At 35.4% G+C, this 15,424-nt stretch overlaps 1 protein-coding gene across 5 annotated transcripts in view; it reads left to right on the top strand.

The window, feature by feature from the left end:
• The window catches only part of ENOSF1 (enolase superfamily member 1), a 51,077-nt gene that overhangs the window by 15,587 nt on the left and 20,066 nt on the right, over window positions 1-15,424 (top strand). For 2 of the 5 annotated variants that reach the window (XM_031946560.1, XM_031946562.1), the window contains exons 3-9: window positions 3,238-3,353; window positions 6,189-6,275; window positions 6,729-6,755; window positions 8,382-8,454; window positions 8,562-8,600; window positions 10,333-10,415; window positions 11,503-11,537. In XM_031946560.1, coding sequence (XP_031802420.1) covers window positions 3,238-3,353; window positions 6,189-6,275; window positions 6,729-6,755; window positions 8,382-8,454; window positions 8,562-8,600; window positions 10,333-10,415; window positions 11,503-11,537 — 460 coding nt within the window. The remainder of the gene's footprint in view (window positions 1-3,237; window positions 3,354-6,188; window positions 6,276-6,728; window positions 6,756-8,381; window positions 8,455-8,561; window positions 8,601-10,332; window positions 10,416-11,502; window positions 11,538-15,424) is intronic. The other 3 variants (XM_031946563.1, XM_031946564.1, XM_031946561.1) reach the window with 2 other exon arrangements.

Below are 15,424 nucleotides of genomic sequence, written 5' to 3'. Positions count from 1 at the left end.
AAAAATAGATTTTATTTTTCTTCTTAATACTTTTCAGATAAATGTGTTATTTTGTGGTAAAATTTTTGTTTCTGCTTTTTTGAGGCCACAACATAAAGAGAACCCATTTAAATCTGACCACACAGATCAAGTGACTCATAGTGGTCTTATTAAATGTGCTATACCAATGAGACCTCATATCATTTGAAATGAAACATATCCATTGGCATTTTCTGAATATTTAAAGTTACTTCACTCAGCTTAATTAGCATTTCTGTGATTCAGAAAAGAGGGGAAAAAATGATCATTTCCCTCAGTTGAATTAGAACATTTTAAAACTGTGCATGTAAAAAGACAAATTTTCCCCCCCCACTGGCTAAAATATTACTCCCAAAGCATCCCTCAGCTGAGACCAAGAACACAGGGGGAAGCAAAGCCACTTGGAGATACCACAGGAGAGTTAGAAGGATGTGCCCAGCCATTCGTGGGTTAACATATATGTGTCTGTGCTTCATATGTATGCAAAATATGCTTTAAAACTTTAAGGATCTGTTCTTTCATTGTGGGGACTACTCTGTCTACAATCATTTCGGAGAGTTAATGTGACTGAAAAATCCATTACCTTAAGATCTACTTCTTCCTGAGCCTCTCCAAACTTCTCCAGGCTATTTTTTACCATCTATCACAGGAGCCATATTCCGAACTTCTCCAGGCTATTTTTTACCATCTATCACAGGAGCCATATTCCAAACTTCTCTAGGTTGTTTGGACTTGCCAGGTCCAGCACTCTGCTAGCATAATATCCAAGAACCTAGGGTTCTCCATATCACGATATGATTTGAAATAGGACTTTGGTGGAATACAGTTAAGTCCCAATTAGTGAAAATAATGAATCTTATATAGTCAAATTTACACTATTTGAAGTTACATAATTATGTAAAAAAAAAAAATCATTGGTTCTAGCCCATTGAAAATATTCACTGAATTTGAATAATAGAATCACTTCATGAGATTTATTTTTCTAATTAATTGCCAGGGTATATTGCCAGGGAATTTTCTCAACTTCATAGGAAAACCATATTCATCAATGAAACACTAATAACTATGTGTCAAAAATAGGAGGCCAGAATGAAATCAAAGAGATTTATTAGCATGCTAAGGAAACTACTGATAGCAACTTCAACTTACTACAAGTATAGATTTGTTTTACAACTTTTCAGTTCTGCTTAGAATATATCAGCAGCATTCTGCAACAACTTAGGATAGATAAGTAATATCTTTTAGAGAAGAGAGAGGAGGAGAGAAAAAACGAAAAATTTAAGTCAGAAAAAGGGAACTTCTGAGAGGATGTTTGTTAGATAATCTGGTGGAGTTTATCAGAATAAGAAGACATTTCTTTTTCAGGAACAGGATATAAGGGGAGATGAACAAATATTTTTGCAATTGTGAAAAGATCCTTTTGGACAAAACGTCAGGGTTGAGGTCACGGTTTAAATAACATTACAGGTACCTCTTACTCAAGAACAACAAATTCTTTTTAGAACAGTAGATAAGACCCTCCCTCTCCTTATTTCACACTGTTAGACCATCAGATAACTGGAAAATTTCCACATTTTTAGTCCATAAAAATGTTGTTAAGTGATTGTGGTTCTCATTTCTCACCCTCATCACAATATGCATTATAATATATGTTACGATACTCCTAAAGTTTCAGTTTACTACAGTTTTTTTGATCTGATGATCACAATTTCAATAATTAAAATCCATATTCTTTACTGTTCTAGTTGCAGAATATAATAGAAAAAATACAATTATGTAGTCAGTATATATCACAACATCTAGTATATTGTGAGAACAGTTTTGTATTTTCTTGACCTACTAATCCAGGTATGATTCATTGTATCACTCCCAACCAAGCGCCCCAAAGTTGAGCATTCTAGTGAATATAATGTCTCCTAAGTTACAGCTCTTTTCTTCAAATTCCCTTTATATACAAAGACACAAATTCTTTTTGAAAAGAATTCTGTAGTGTTTAACCATTGAGGAACAAAAATTATGTTTACTTAATCACTGTACTCAAGAAAAACGAGCTTATGGTACACAGATAACCTCCCAGAGCCACTAGTAATAACAATAATAATAGCATTTGTATAATGCTTTCAGATTTGTAAAACACTTTACATATGTTATCTCATTGGATGAGATAGTACACAGTGAGGCAGGTGCTATTATTATTCCCATTTTACAGGTGAGAAAATTAAAAATTAGAAAGATTAAATGATTCATAGAAGAGTTATGTGGCTCCAGAATCATATTTCCAGTAAGTAAAAGAAGAGTTGGGGGGTAGGGGAGAGAGAATTTAAACACAGGTCTTCTTAATTCCAAGTCTAGAGAACTATTCATTATACCATTAAGCAACTGAGCTATCTACTCCATTGCCTTTATGTGAATAAAGTACTTTGAAAACATTAGCTATATCATCATTATTATTATTATTACTTAATATAACAATACATAATCTTATTTCATCAGTAAAAAGGGATGTTCTGTTAGGTTTTAGATATAGAAACATTTTGATAGCAAGTATTCCTGTACTCAAAAGTAATGTTGAATTTTAAAATAATTTTCTGTCATTCATCTTTCCTCCCAGTTACTTTTCAACAGGTGACATTTAACTCTATTTTTGCTCATTGGTCAAACACAAAAGGGCATCTAGCTGGTTAGTAGATAGAATACTAGGCCTGAAATTCAGAAGACCCGACTTCAAATCTAACCTCAGATATATATTAGTTGTCTGGGGCAAATCTATTTGCCTCAGTTTTCTAGTCTATAAAATGAACTGGAGAAGGAAATGGCTAACCATTCTAGTATCTCTGTCAAGAAGACTTCAAATGATGATACAAAGAGTCAAACATGACTGAACAACAACAAATATGAGAGGAAAATAATTTAAGAATATCATAGTTTAAATTTTGAGGGTCTAATTTCTTTCATTAAATCCAATCAGAACATTAATTTTCTCTGCTACAAATTACTGACAATATCACATATATTAAAGGGCATGATATTTGTGAGTTTTTTTAAGTTATTCATTTATTATAATTGGAAAGGACTTATTTGGGGATTCTTTCTAAAGTTTAAAACATTTTACAAATCACACAGGTTGGTTTTAAATTGATGAAGCATTTTCCTTAATGTACTGGCTTACTGTGAAGAAAAAGCAGAATCAAAAATGAAATGCTTAATTATGTTTTACAGTTGTCTGTGCCATAAAAGCACTTTCCCATCATGTGCTTGATAAAGACCTTGGAGATATTGTCAGAGACTTCAGAGGATTCTATAGGCAGCTCACTAGTGATGGACAGCTCAGATGGGTAAGATGCTTATTTTGTAGAATGTTGAAGTGATTCATGAGTTAGCAAAGAAAATATGAGTTATACAGTGAACATAAGCAACAATTATAAAAATATCAAGTATGGCTCACAATGAGAAAATTGCTTCAGAGAAAACATGTATGAGAGAGACAAATTAGGATTTTAGCGGTTTGAATAAGGTATTTTTAAAGATAATTAATAGGATTCTGTTCCCTGAACGAGCAACATTGATTTCTTTGACCCTCTCTGGGATCCTAGGATGGTAAAGAAAAGGCTATTCCCCTACTCCCTACTTGCCTAATCCCGGGTTTTAGGGAAATTAGTCCAATTTAATTAGTCCAAATTAATAAGCCTATAAACTCTTCATAAAGGGTTCAGTCTGCAAATTAATCAATAAGCCTTTATTTATTTATTTATTCTACTGTTTGCCAGACATTTAATCAGTACAAATTGCAGCACAAATACATCATTTTATCTTGTGCAATTCTATGGAAAGAGGATTCACCTTTGTTCTGGAATCCTCCCTTGGTGTCTCTTAATATCTCAGTGGATACCGGCATAACACTCTAGTAGTCCCTTTTTTATTCTGTCTCTCTGTGATTGCTTACCCTGTGTTTCTGTTATATATGACCTTTATTCAACTTTTTCCCCCCTGAGGCAATTAGGGTTAAGTGACTTGCCCAGGGTCACACAGCTAGAAAGTATTAGTGAATGAGATCTGATTTGAACTCGGGTCCTCCTGATTTCAGGGCTGCTGCTCTATCCACTGCGCCACCTAGCTGCCCTTTTATTCAACTTCTTAACTATAAACTAGAGCCTGCTTACACCCAGTGTTTTTTCCATTGCCTCTTGGGTTCCATGTTATCTTGATTCTTCTGAGATTATGGTGTTCCATGTTGTAGAGCCATCACCAGGAGATGCACAAATACTCAGATGCATGATTTCACAATAGGCAGAATTCCTTCCTCACTGAAAATCAGAACTCATCTCTGATTTAGTAGATAAGTCCTAGGGAACTGTCTGAGGGATGCAGAGGTTTAAAATGATTTGCCTAGCATCATATAGATGTTAAATATCAGAGGTAGGAACCCAGGTATTCTTGATACCTAAATCTGTGCATTGTACTATTGTTCCTCCTCCTCCTACTGCTATCTTTAATGGACTAGCTCATAGGGGATGTTTAAATATTCTGGCCAATTCTTCACTTATTGTTTTTTCTCTAGGCTGAAATCTTGGGAGCATTTTATGTTTTTCAGCTTGGAACAATGGCATAATTCTTTAAGATTTTCTATGACCATCAATGGAAGCTTTATATTTATGTGAATCCATGCAAATAATATCCATTTAAGTGATCTGAAACCTGAAACTTCATAGAAAGAATAACGAGGCAAGAATTAGAAGTAAATTTTGGATTGTAGCATCAGACCTATATGCCTTTTAACTTTATTAAACTGTTAAATATGCTATTTGCTATATATACCATCGCTTTAAACATAGAAAGTACTGGAGAATAATTTTTAGGCTGGATTGGAGGTAGGAAAGTGTGAGTAAAGGGGAACAAGAAGTATATGGTGCAGGAGGCATCTTCTTCCATGTAGTTGAAACCAACCAGAGCAGCAGATGCCAAATGGAGTGAGCCCCAAAAGTCCAATGTCTGAGGAAGGCTTTGGGAAGAGTTTGATACTCCCCCCCAAAAAAAAACATTGTGGGAGAAATGTGCCTTTTGTAAGACACTTCTTTTTTTAAAAAATACATTTCAGCCATAAAGTGCTATGTTTCTCTACTGATTGATGATAATGATGACAATAGACCTGATTCTCCATTACTTTCACTGTAGCTATGCTTGCTTAAGGCTTAAGCAAGCTGTTGTGTAAATACATTTTTACTGTTTTGCAAATTCTCAGTATTTCACTTATGCTGTTTTCCTTCCATTCCAATTATTGACCTCTCTGGCTTCCTTTAAGCCCCAGCTAAAATCCCACCTTTACTTCTTAGTTCCAGTGCTTCCCCTTTGTTTATTTTGTATGTAGTTTGTTTGTACATAACTGTTTGCATGTTGTCTCCTGTATTAGATTGAAAGTCTAGTATCGCTGGTTCAAAGAGTACATGTTTACTCTGTAAGGTGTAAAAAAACTGGAAAAGTGTGGGAATGGGGAGAGGCTGTGAAGAACTTTGAGTGTTAAATAAAGGATTTTATGCAGTATTTGATCCTAGAAGTAATAGGGAGCCACTGAAATTTATTGAGAGGAATGGGGGGTTGGGGTAAACACAATCAGACCTATACTTTAGGAAGATAGATCACTTTAACAGCTCAGTGGAGAATGAATTGCAGGAGGTAAAGAGTTATGGTAGGGAGACTAATTTCTCTAATATACCCCCAAAGAAGAAATAGGATATAGGAGAAAAAGTCCTGGGATAGGACCATGAAAGAAAGTGTATCATAGTTTTACTGTAAATTAGCCAAGAGACCATGAAGCTCTTAGCATGGCATTGTAGGAAGAGGACTAGATTTGAAATGGCAGAGACCAGATCTTTAATTCTACTTTGGACACTTAGCAGCAGCCCAATGACAAAAAATGTTTCTCAGTTTACTCATCTGTGTGGAATTTCCATTTTTAACTGCAAGCTAAGAAAGAACAGACTTGTCATCCAATACCTCGTGGTGATTTATTTAGATTTTAAACTTTGTGACTCTCAGAGAAGCTGGGAATACAGTGTCCCAAAAGTTTTAGTGCAGCTTTTAAGCTTTAAATAGTTCAGCACTGCACTAAAACTTTTGAAACATCTCATAGTCATAATTTCCAAATATCTGTGCTATGTTTTATCTCTCAATAGATTGGTCCAGAGAAAGGCGTTGTGCATTTGGCTACAGCAGCTGTTTTGAATGCCTTATGGGACTTGTGGGCCAAGCAGGAAGGAAAGGTAAAATGGTAGAATTTTTTTAAAATGAAGTTCAGTTGGATTATTTTTTTCATAACTACTATTAGTGGGCATTGGTATTTTGCTCATGAATATGCATAATATATGACAAAAGGCTGATAGAATTTTCCTAAATTTGTTTTCTTTGATGTGCAGTAGAGCTGGGTGGGACAGTTTTTTTGTGATTTGGAGAAAATGAGAGCTGGTTTGTTTTCCTTAAAGGTGTGAGGAGAGATGGGGAAAGGAATATAGCAAGAAAAGAACCAGGAAAAGGAAGAGATAGCAAAGATGTAAGAGAAAACAGAAGGCCATGAGCGGAAAGAGAATAACACAGATGCTTGTCACATGCAATCATTTTTTTCTGGTTTTCTATCAGGAAAAAAAGTGATGTAGGTGTTTATTGGGTTATTTTTGCACATAAGTTAAATAAATGTCTTCTCTCTCTCTTTTTAACAGCCCCTTTGGAAATTACTTGTTGACATGGTAAAGAAATGCTTTTAAATTATACTCATTGTATCCCTGTAGTACAATTGCTTCATTCAGCCCTTGAGAGAGTTGTAATTTCATCAGTGTAGGTATGGCATATATATATCAGGTAGGTATTTGTATATATACTACTCCCACCCAGACAACTTCAAAGATGGTTTTAGAGATTTTCTGTAAGTGAAAAACCTTCCCTGCTGATAAGTCTCTCTCAGTTTAGCAAGACTGATCTGCAACAACAAATATCTCTTGTCGTTTCCAGCTGGATAGGACCTGCTAAAAGCCTCTGTTTTGCTGGCATAAGCCTTCAAAACCTGAGACTGCCTGCATGCATCATGGCATACTGGAACAGGACAGCCTCAGAGCTGGCAGGGTTATTATGCCTTATAATAATTAGAGTCACTGGCTGAATGTCCCTATAATCACAAAGCAAAAAATCTATTTAAAACCTGAGCTTCTTCTGATATGCTGGTATTAAAAATATGAATATCTGTGCTTAACCATTCACATTGATTCTAAGATAAATGGCCTAGAATAGGATTGGGAGATCACTTTGATGAGAACACTAGGAAGACTATCTTAGCCCTTTTCCTTGTTACTTAGAAGCTTTAGACTGATAGATACCAATATGGGCCACTTGACTGCTGAGGAGGAAGAATGTGGACAAAATCAAAGATAACAATGTTGAACTGTCCTAAAGGATTCTTGAATATCTTTTCAGTAGCCTATACACTTGCTTATAATTGGTAGGATATAAGTAAAATAATGGAATGCCTGCTATGAGCTTCACCTCTGCCCAGCCCTTAGTGATGGCATTATCACTCCTAGACAATTACCAAAGATAGTTGGGGGCAAAGGAAAAAATCCATGTGATCTAAAATGTTTATAGTAGCTGTCTTTGTGGTGGTAAAAAACTGGGAATTGCAGGGATACCCATCAGTTGTAGAAGGGCTCCTTATCAGTTCTGTGAATTTTTCCATTTTCTATTGCTTAAAAATGTGGGGGTTTATCTGAGTTAAACAATCTTAAAAGCCAAGTTTTAAGGAGATAGCCTTAAATGTTTTTTTTTTTTTTTTTTGCTTACAATCTGACAGAAAAAAAATTTTTTATATAGCAATATGGTACTTTTTTGTGTGTCAAGTACAGATGGAGATTTAATAAAAGTATGAAAATGGAAGTTCCCTCTTAAAATATAAACACTCTCAAGAGGGATAACACACTAAAACATCAGTCATTTATAACTCGGTGTGAATGGATTTACTTTATGCTTCCCAAACAGCTAGCTGAAAGCAGATTTCAGTGATGGTGAGGAAGGGAAATGGGAGTATGAAAGAGTTCCAGCATTTGTAGCCTTGTCTGAGAAAATATATCTGGCTACACTAAGTTTTGTCTCAGTTTTGTCTCAGATTAACCTTTGGGTGGGGAAGGACTTGAGTTTAGATTGATGAAATATAGAATCTTGGCAGCCTAAGTCAATATCACCTTCAAAGATACCTTCATTTAGAGGAGTAGGCTCAACCACATTTTTATGTCAACATATCTTGCATCGGCATTTGTTTTTAGTCAGGGTACATGTCTTCCTTTTCCAATTTGCTTTTTCCCTTTTTACACTGTATTTACTACCAGGACCCTAAGCAGCTAATATCCTGCATAGATTTCAGGTACATCACTGATGCCTTAACTGAAGAAGAAGCCTATGGTAAGTCCTTTAGAAGATGCATTTGGCAGCATTTTTATTATGTAAATAGAGTAGAACCACTTCTTGTTTTCTGAAAGGGTAGGTAATCAGTGTGGTTTTATTTTCAGAAATACTACAGAAGGGAAGCATTGGCAAAAAGGAAAGAGGTATGTTGAATGAAATTTTGTTGTGTTTTTCTAATGTCAGTTGTCAGGGTAAGATTTCTATGTATACCAAACAAAAATGTGACCTGCCTTTGGGTATATTTTATCATACTAAATACCTCACTCACTTTGCACTGAGCCCTGTAGGCAGAAGCCAACTAGAAAGGAATCTCAAATGTATTTTAGGCTTTAGGGTAGGGTTTGGACCTGTGGTTTCCCTGGTATGGGAAACTCCCCAAAGAAGGAACTTTCCTAATACAGATATTCACTTTCTTTGTGACTTACAGTCTTAGAGAGTGGCTCAGAGTGAATATAAATAGTAATTGTTTGTGTTTTGGCCAAAAACCTTGAGACTCTTTCTCTCCTTGGTTGATTTTTTTTTTTTTTTTTTTTTTTGGACTGAGTAAAAGAGGCTGTTCTCTGCCTCATTTCTTACCTATCCTTAATCACTGATTGGATGTTCATGGAGCTGTCAAACTGAGACCTGTTAAAGACCTTAACTTAGGCTTAGGTCTCTCACTGTGTCCTGATCTATATCTGATCACTGGAGCCAGTAGACTTTGGAGGAGAGTGAGGCAGGTGACTTTTGCCCAACCCTCCCTCACTTAAACCCAACTCACTTGCATGTCATGGGATCACTTCCCTGATGTCATGGTGTTCTTCCAGAAAGCAGGACAAACAACAAACGTCTTCTAGAGTTGTTTAAAGTATCCAAGGCCGGCTTTCTACCCCCTATGCTATAATTAGCCTCTCAATATTTTATGTATAAGTACATATGTATGTGTATATTTATATCTCTCTAGATCTATCTTCACTTCAATAACTATTAAATTATGGACAACTTTGGAAGAAAGCAAAATGAGAAAGGAATGCCCTCCCTGAGACAAATTCTAGAGCAGGGTTTTTCACCTATGTTCATATTCTGGGTTCCTTTAGTAGTCTGATAAAGGCTATGGACCCGTTCTCAGTATAGTGTTTTAAAGGCACGAAATGAATGTAGTAATTGTAATTATGTAGTAATTGTACTACATGTGCAAAAATGTAATAAATATGTAGTAATATGTAATTGAGGGAAATGCTAAATTTTAATTCGACATTAGTGAAAATAAAAATGTCTTTTTGTCATGCAAGTTCACAGATCTTTTGAAATGAATTCTTGGTTAAGAATCCCTGCTCTAGAAGATTCTGAGAGTTAAAACATTTAAAAAAGAGACTTGATCATCATGTTAATGAACCCCTTTTTATAAAAGAGAGGTATTAATGATTTTTTTCCCTTCTAAGAATGCTTTGAATATTAATAGAATGTTACTTGTGAAGAGATTAGGATCAACAGGAACTCCATAATATAGAAATAGACATTAATTACTTTTAGAAAGTAAGCTCTTTGAAGATAGGAACTATTTCATTATTTTTTTAAACCATCTTACCAAGTATAATCCCTATCAGATAGTAGGTACTTAACAAATGCTTGTTATTGGTTTGAATGAAAAAGATTATGAATTCCATTTATGAGATGGGAGGTCACATAAACCAAAATAGCAGTGAAAAAGTAGGTAGCAGCTATGGTCTGTTTAAGGAAAGGTATTAATAAGGAACTGCATGTAATTTAACAAATGATTGGAATTTGCACGAATAGCAGAAAGTTGAGTATAGGTATTTCCAGACCTAATTTTTTCCAGCAAAATTGCCCACTAGGCAATGTCAAATGCCCACTTGAAGAATTGTATCTTTACAGAAGAACAGATGTTGGAGTATGGCTACCCAGCATATACTACTTCCTGTGCCTGGCTGGGTTATTCTGACCAGCAATTAAAGAAGGTTTGTACTTTGGATATTTTATGAGCAAGAATTCCTAAAACTAATTGCCTGGCAGATCATATGATCATAGATCTAGAGCCAATAAGGTCCACAGACTGAACCCCTATTCTTACAAATGAAGAAATGAATGTGGGGCAACTATGTGGTGCAGTGGATAGAGCATCAGCCCTGAAGTCAGGAGGACTTGAATTTAAATCTGGCCTCAGACACTTAACACTTCCTGGTTGTGTGACCCTGGGCAAGTCACTTAATTCCAATTGCCTCAGTGAGAGAAAGAGAGAAGAGGGGGAGGGGAGGAGAGAGAGAGAGAGAAGGGGAGGAGAGAGAGAGAGGCAGGCCCAGGGAAACTGACTCACCTAAGATGTGACAGGTAGCAAACTTCAGAGGTAAGATTTGAACCTCTTGACGCCAGAGCCAACATACCTAATGCTGCTTAGATACAGACAACTGGGTTGTCTATTTTTCATAATAATTTGAACTTGGTAATCATTTCAGAGAGTACACCTACTCTTGGAAAAATAATAGACATGGAGACCTTTCAAGTTATATTGCATACATGGATTCTTATTTGAAACAGGACAGTAGTGCACTCCTCAATATTAAAAATGTTTGGCTTTCAGATCAGGCTCGCCCTTACCCTATCCTATTAGTCAGGTATATGGCTAATGCAGGTACTTTCAAAAAGACTAAGCATTTGGGATTTCATTTTATATGTATCTAATAGAGGTTTATATGTTAATGAACCCCTTTTTATAAAAGAGAGGTATTAATGATTTTTTTCCCTTCTAAGAATGCTTTGAATATTAATAGAATGTTACTTGTGAAGAGATTAAGATCAACAGGAACTCCATAAATACAAAAACTTACTTTGTTAGCCAGTCAACCAGAGTTTCAATAAACTGTAGAATATTCCCCTGCTGTAAGCCACACACACCAAATATATTATATCCAGGAAAGAAATGACTTAGGTATTAGAACAAGGACAGCCATGTGAATAAATATTTCCTAGCTGTAGGGTTTTTCACTGGTCAATATATAACACCATAGTCAATGTATAACAACACAAATATGTTTCTTTTCTCACCAGTTATGCAATGAAGCACTCAAGGAGGGCTGGACAAGGTATGTTGTTTCAGAGTAATATTGAACTTTCTTCTTGTATAATAAGGAGCAAAAGAAGTATGTCAGAAGCCAGAGGATTAATAATTAAATATCAAGCAAAACAACTTCTATTGTTTTGGAATTAGTTAAGTGTGAGATAACTTCTGAAGGATTATCTCCAACAAGGATTTGAGCAACAACAAATAATCTCGAGAAGTAATTGTTAGAATCACAAAGCCTTTTTTAATGTTTTTTCATTAATTCATTTTAATGATGTTTCATTTTTGCATTGCAAACTGCCAGATTGTGGCCCACCCTATGAGACTTCTGTTAAACAGAATACAATAATTAAGCAAAACTAACTATATAGTGGCCTGCTCTGAAAATATATAGAACATTCCATACCTCTAATTTTTCCAAAGCATTTTATTAATTAATATTTTCTATTTATTCCTTCTACTTCTGTAATCCAATGAAAAAAGAAAAATAAATTCTTTTAAAAATATGTGTATATGAAGCAAAACAAATTCTCTCATAGCCTGACTGTGTGTCTGTATATGTATAGCAGCTAAATGGCACAGTGCATAAAGTACTAGGTCTGGAGTCAGGAAGACCTGAATTCAAAAATCCAACCTCAGACACTTAAAAACTATATGACACTGGACAAATAACTTAAACTTGTTTGCCCCAGTTTCCCCATTTCTATATGAGATGGAGAAGTACATACCAAGCTTCTCCAGTTCTGTTGCCAAGAAAACTCTAAATAGGATAAACAAAGAGTTAGACACAAAATTAAACAACTGAACAACTGTCTGTGTGTGTGTGTGTGTGTGTGTGCGCGCGTGTGTGTAATTTTGTTCTGCATTCTACATCCATTGTTCCTCTGTCAGATGGGTAGAGATCACATTTCAGCATTGGTCTTCTGGTCTCAAATGGTCATTGTTGATCTTAATTTTTACAACTTTCAAAATTATCTTTATTGTTTTTGTATAAACTTCTAGTTTTGTTCATTTTATTCTTCATCAATTTTAAGACTTCAAAATTATTTATTCAATAATCTTGATGTAATCCTGTAACTCATTCTTCTGGCTTTTCTTAACTTTGCACCAGCAGTTTGACAGCTAGTTCATTTTATTTGTGATATTGTGGTGAAGGGTACTCCCTCCAATTGTGCAGTTCATAAATCATCCCTATTTTCTATCCTGTGAGTTTCTGTCCTTGGTCCTGCCAAAAATCTGCTATAGAAGCTTTCTTTTAGATGCTTTGTCATTGCCAGATTATGAGTGGAGCATGTGGGGCTGTCCCTCAGTTATTTCACTCTTTTGCTACTTGACTAACACAATTTCACATCTGATTCACATCTCTCTGATAGATGAAATACTTTTTTTCTGGTTCTTCCATGCAATTCTTCATTGGCAATGTCTTACAACCTACCCTCATTCACTAAGTATTTCTCCAATCCCATTTTAATTTTTTTTTCTTGGTAGTATTCCATCATTTTTCATTGTATGCTATTGATGGAAAACTTTTTGTTGTTAAAAAGATTTGTCTGTATTTCAGAGAGAAACTTGGGGGTCGTTAACATTTTTGTACAATTTCTTCAGAGCAATCCAAATAACTATACTTTTCATATTTGTATCTACTTCATTATCCATCTGCTCTGACTGTCCAAGCCATATGTACTACTGGACCAACTCTATGGTTTGCTTATCCAACTGCACATGACGATTTGGACAATAGATATTTTTCATTCCCTTTTTCCTGTGTGGATAATTAGGTTGAATTCTTGAATGACTATTACTAATACAGAAAGCCCTATTGTGTCCTAGAGCTTGATACAATTGAGATAATATCTACCAAAGTGACTATTTGGATGACTTCACCATCTGTAGGCAATCTTCCTCTGATGATTACTCTAACTTCCAGGATAGTTAGCATGTTTCCTGTTTGGACAAAATTATTTCTACTGTTACATCTTTTAAAGAATCTTCTACAATTTTGACGTAGGCATGAGAGATTCCTGGTTAAAGAAATGAAATACTTTTTAAAAATAGTTAACAAATAGTAAATACAATGTGATCTTCTATTTTCGACACTTTAATAATGTAAATCTATTGTGGAATGTTATTTGCATAATCCTTTAGAATCCTCTATGCTGATTCTGAGGTCTGAGCAGCCAAAGCAGCCAGCTTTGAACCAAGGTTATAGCCCAGTCCTAGACTTGAAATGCTGACCTTCCCAGGCCATAACCTGAGCTTTCTGTCTCACATTTAACTGGTAGGACTTACTGTTTGTTGTTGGACCACAACTGACACCAGATGAGCTTTGTTCATAGGCATAGTCAGGGTGGAAATCCCTAAACATAAGATTTCTGGTCTTTCTGTACAATTTGTTTGTCTGAACATAGCTTGATTTATTGCTGTGTGGGAGTGGGGTCACTGGGTGCTGTAAGATTCTGTCTCCATACAACTCAGCAATGCACAGGAAGCATTTTGGGGTTCTCTTGGCTAGGAAATAGATAATCAAGAAGAAATCTGTGTTCACCGAGATCAGCTTGGGCAATTGAATTACCAGGCAAGACCAGCCCTGAAGTGATTTCTATGATGGAAAGGAAAAACTGTGGCAAAGCTCTGGATATTGCCAGATAAATCAGAGACATGCTTGACAGGAATGGGATTTCTGATGGGCCATTATGGGATCCAATGGGCCATAAATCTGCAGGCCATCAGCACTTAGGAAGTTCCTCTTAACATCCATATCTGGTCCTGGTAGAAGCTCTCAAGTATTCAGTCATTTGCTGTTGAGAATTGAGTCTGTTTTATTCAAGGACTGATGAATATCATTCAGATGAAGTGGTTGTTTTATGCTTTAAGAGTGATTATCTTAGTCTCCATTGCCTGGAGGGACAGTTCTTTGGTATTCTCTTTTAGGGTATGGAAGGTATCCAATCTTTCTGTCCTCTTGTCTCAGGGAGACTCTAACATTTTTTTCTTTCAGAAACATTTTTTCTCTGTCATCTCCTATGTGGATGTCTCCATGTTGGGTAGTCTGGATATGCACAGAACAAAGTCCCAGTTACACATGATTTTTAAATGGATTCCCTAGGGTGTGTAAGTCTTCTTTTATGGATAGATGGTTCTAATTTTCCTTTTTGGAAGATGGGGATTGAGACTAAAGAAACTGATTTCTTTAATTTGATTATTCCTTGTTCTAAAATCAATTCTTCTGCTGACATGCTGAAAGAAAGTGATTATACTGATGCTGCTAGTCCCTTTCAACCTGTCAGCTATACTTAATTTTATATAACTTAGAAAATAAATTTTTGTTTGTTTAAATCAAGGCAAAGGAAGGGAGAGTAAACTTCAAAGTAACTTCATGGAATTGTTCAGTTAGTAATTGAATAAACTTAAGTCCTCTTATTCAACTTTATAATGCTTCCCAGTTTTCTAATAGCTTATTGACCCCACTGATCACCCACTTTTTTCAAGAGGGTCATGCCATATCTTAGACATTGGCCATGTCCAAAAAATGTTTCAATCTTCACTCTGAGCCCATTACTTCTCTATCAGGGGATGGACAACTTATTTCATTCTGAATCCTCTTAAATGATGGTTGGTCATTGTATTGATCAGAGTTTTCAAATCTTTCAATGTTGTTTGACATACTTTAATGTTGTTGAAGCCATGTATGCTCATAGTAATCATTGCTTCCCATCCTAAGAACTCACAGACTATATTTGAAATCTTGGGGTTACTTTTGACTCATCTTTAACTTATCCCTCATTAATTCCTCAAATATTTATCAAGTGCTTACAATAATTAAAGTACTACCTACAGATAGTGAGGAAATTATAAAATTCATACAAGACATCGTAACTTTTCATAATAACTTATATGTCTACTGAGTAA

The sequence above is a fragment of the Sarcophilus harrisii genome, chromosome 1 (genome assembly GCF_902635505.1).
Source record: "Sarcophilus harrisii chromosome 1, mSarHar1.11, whole genome shotgun sequence".
In the NCBI taxonomy this organism is placed as follows: Eukaryota; Metazoa; Chordata; class Mammalia; order Dasyuromorphia; family Dasyuridae; genus Sarcophilus; species Sarcophilus harrisii.
This window is presented reverse-complemented; position numbering and strand designations above follow the sequence as displayed.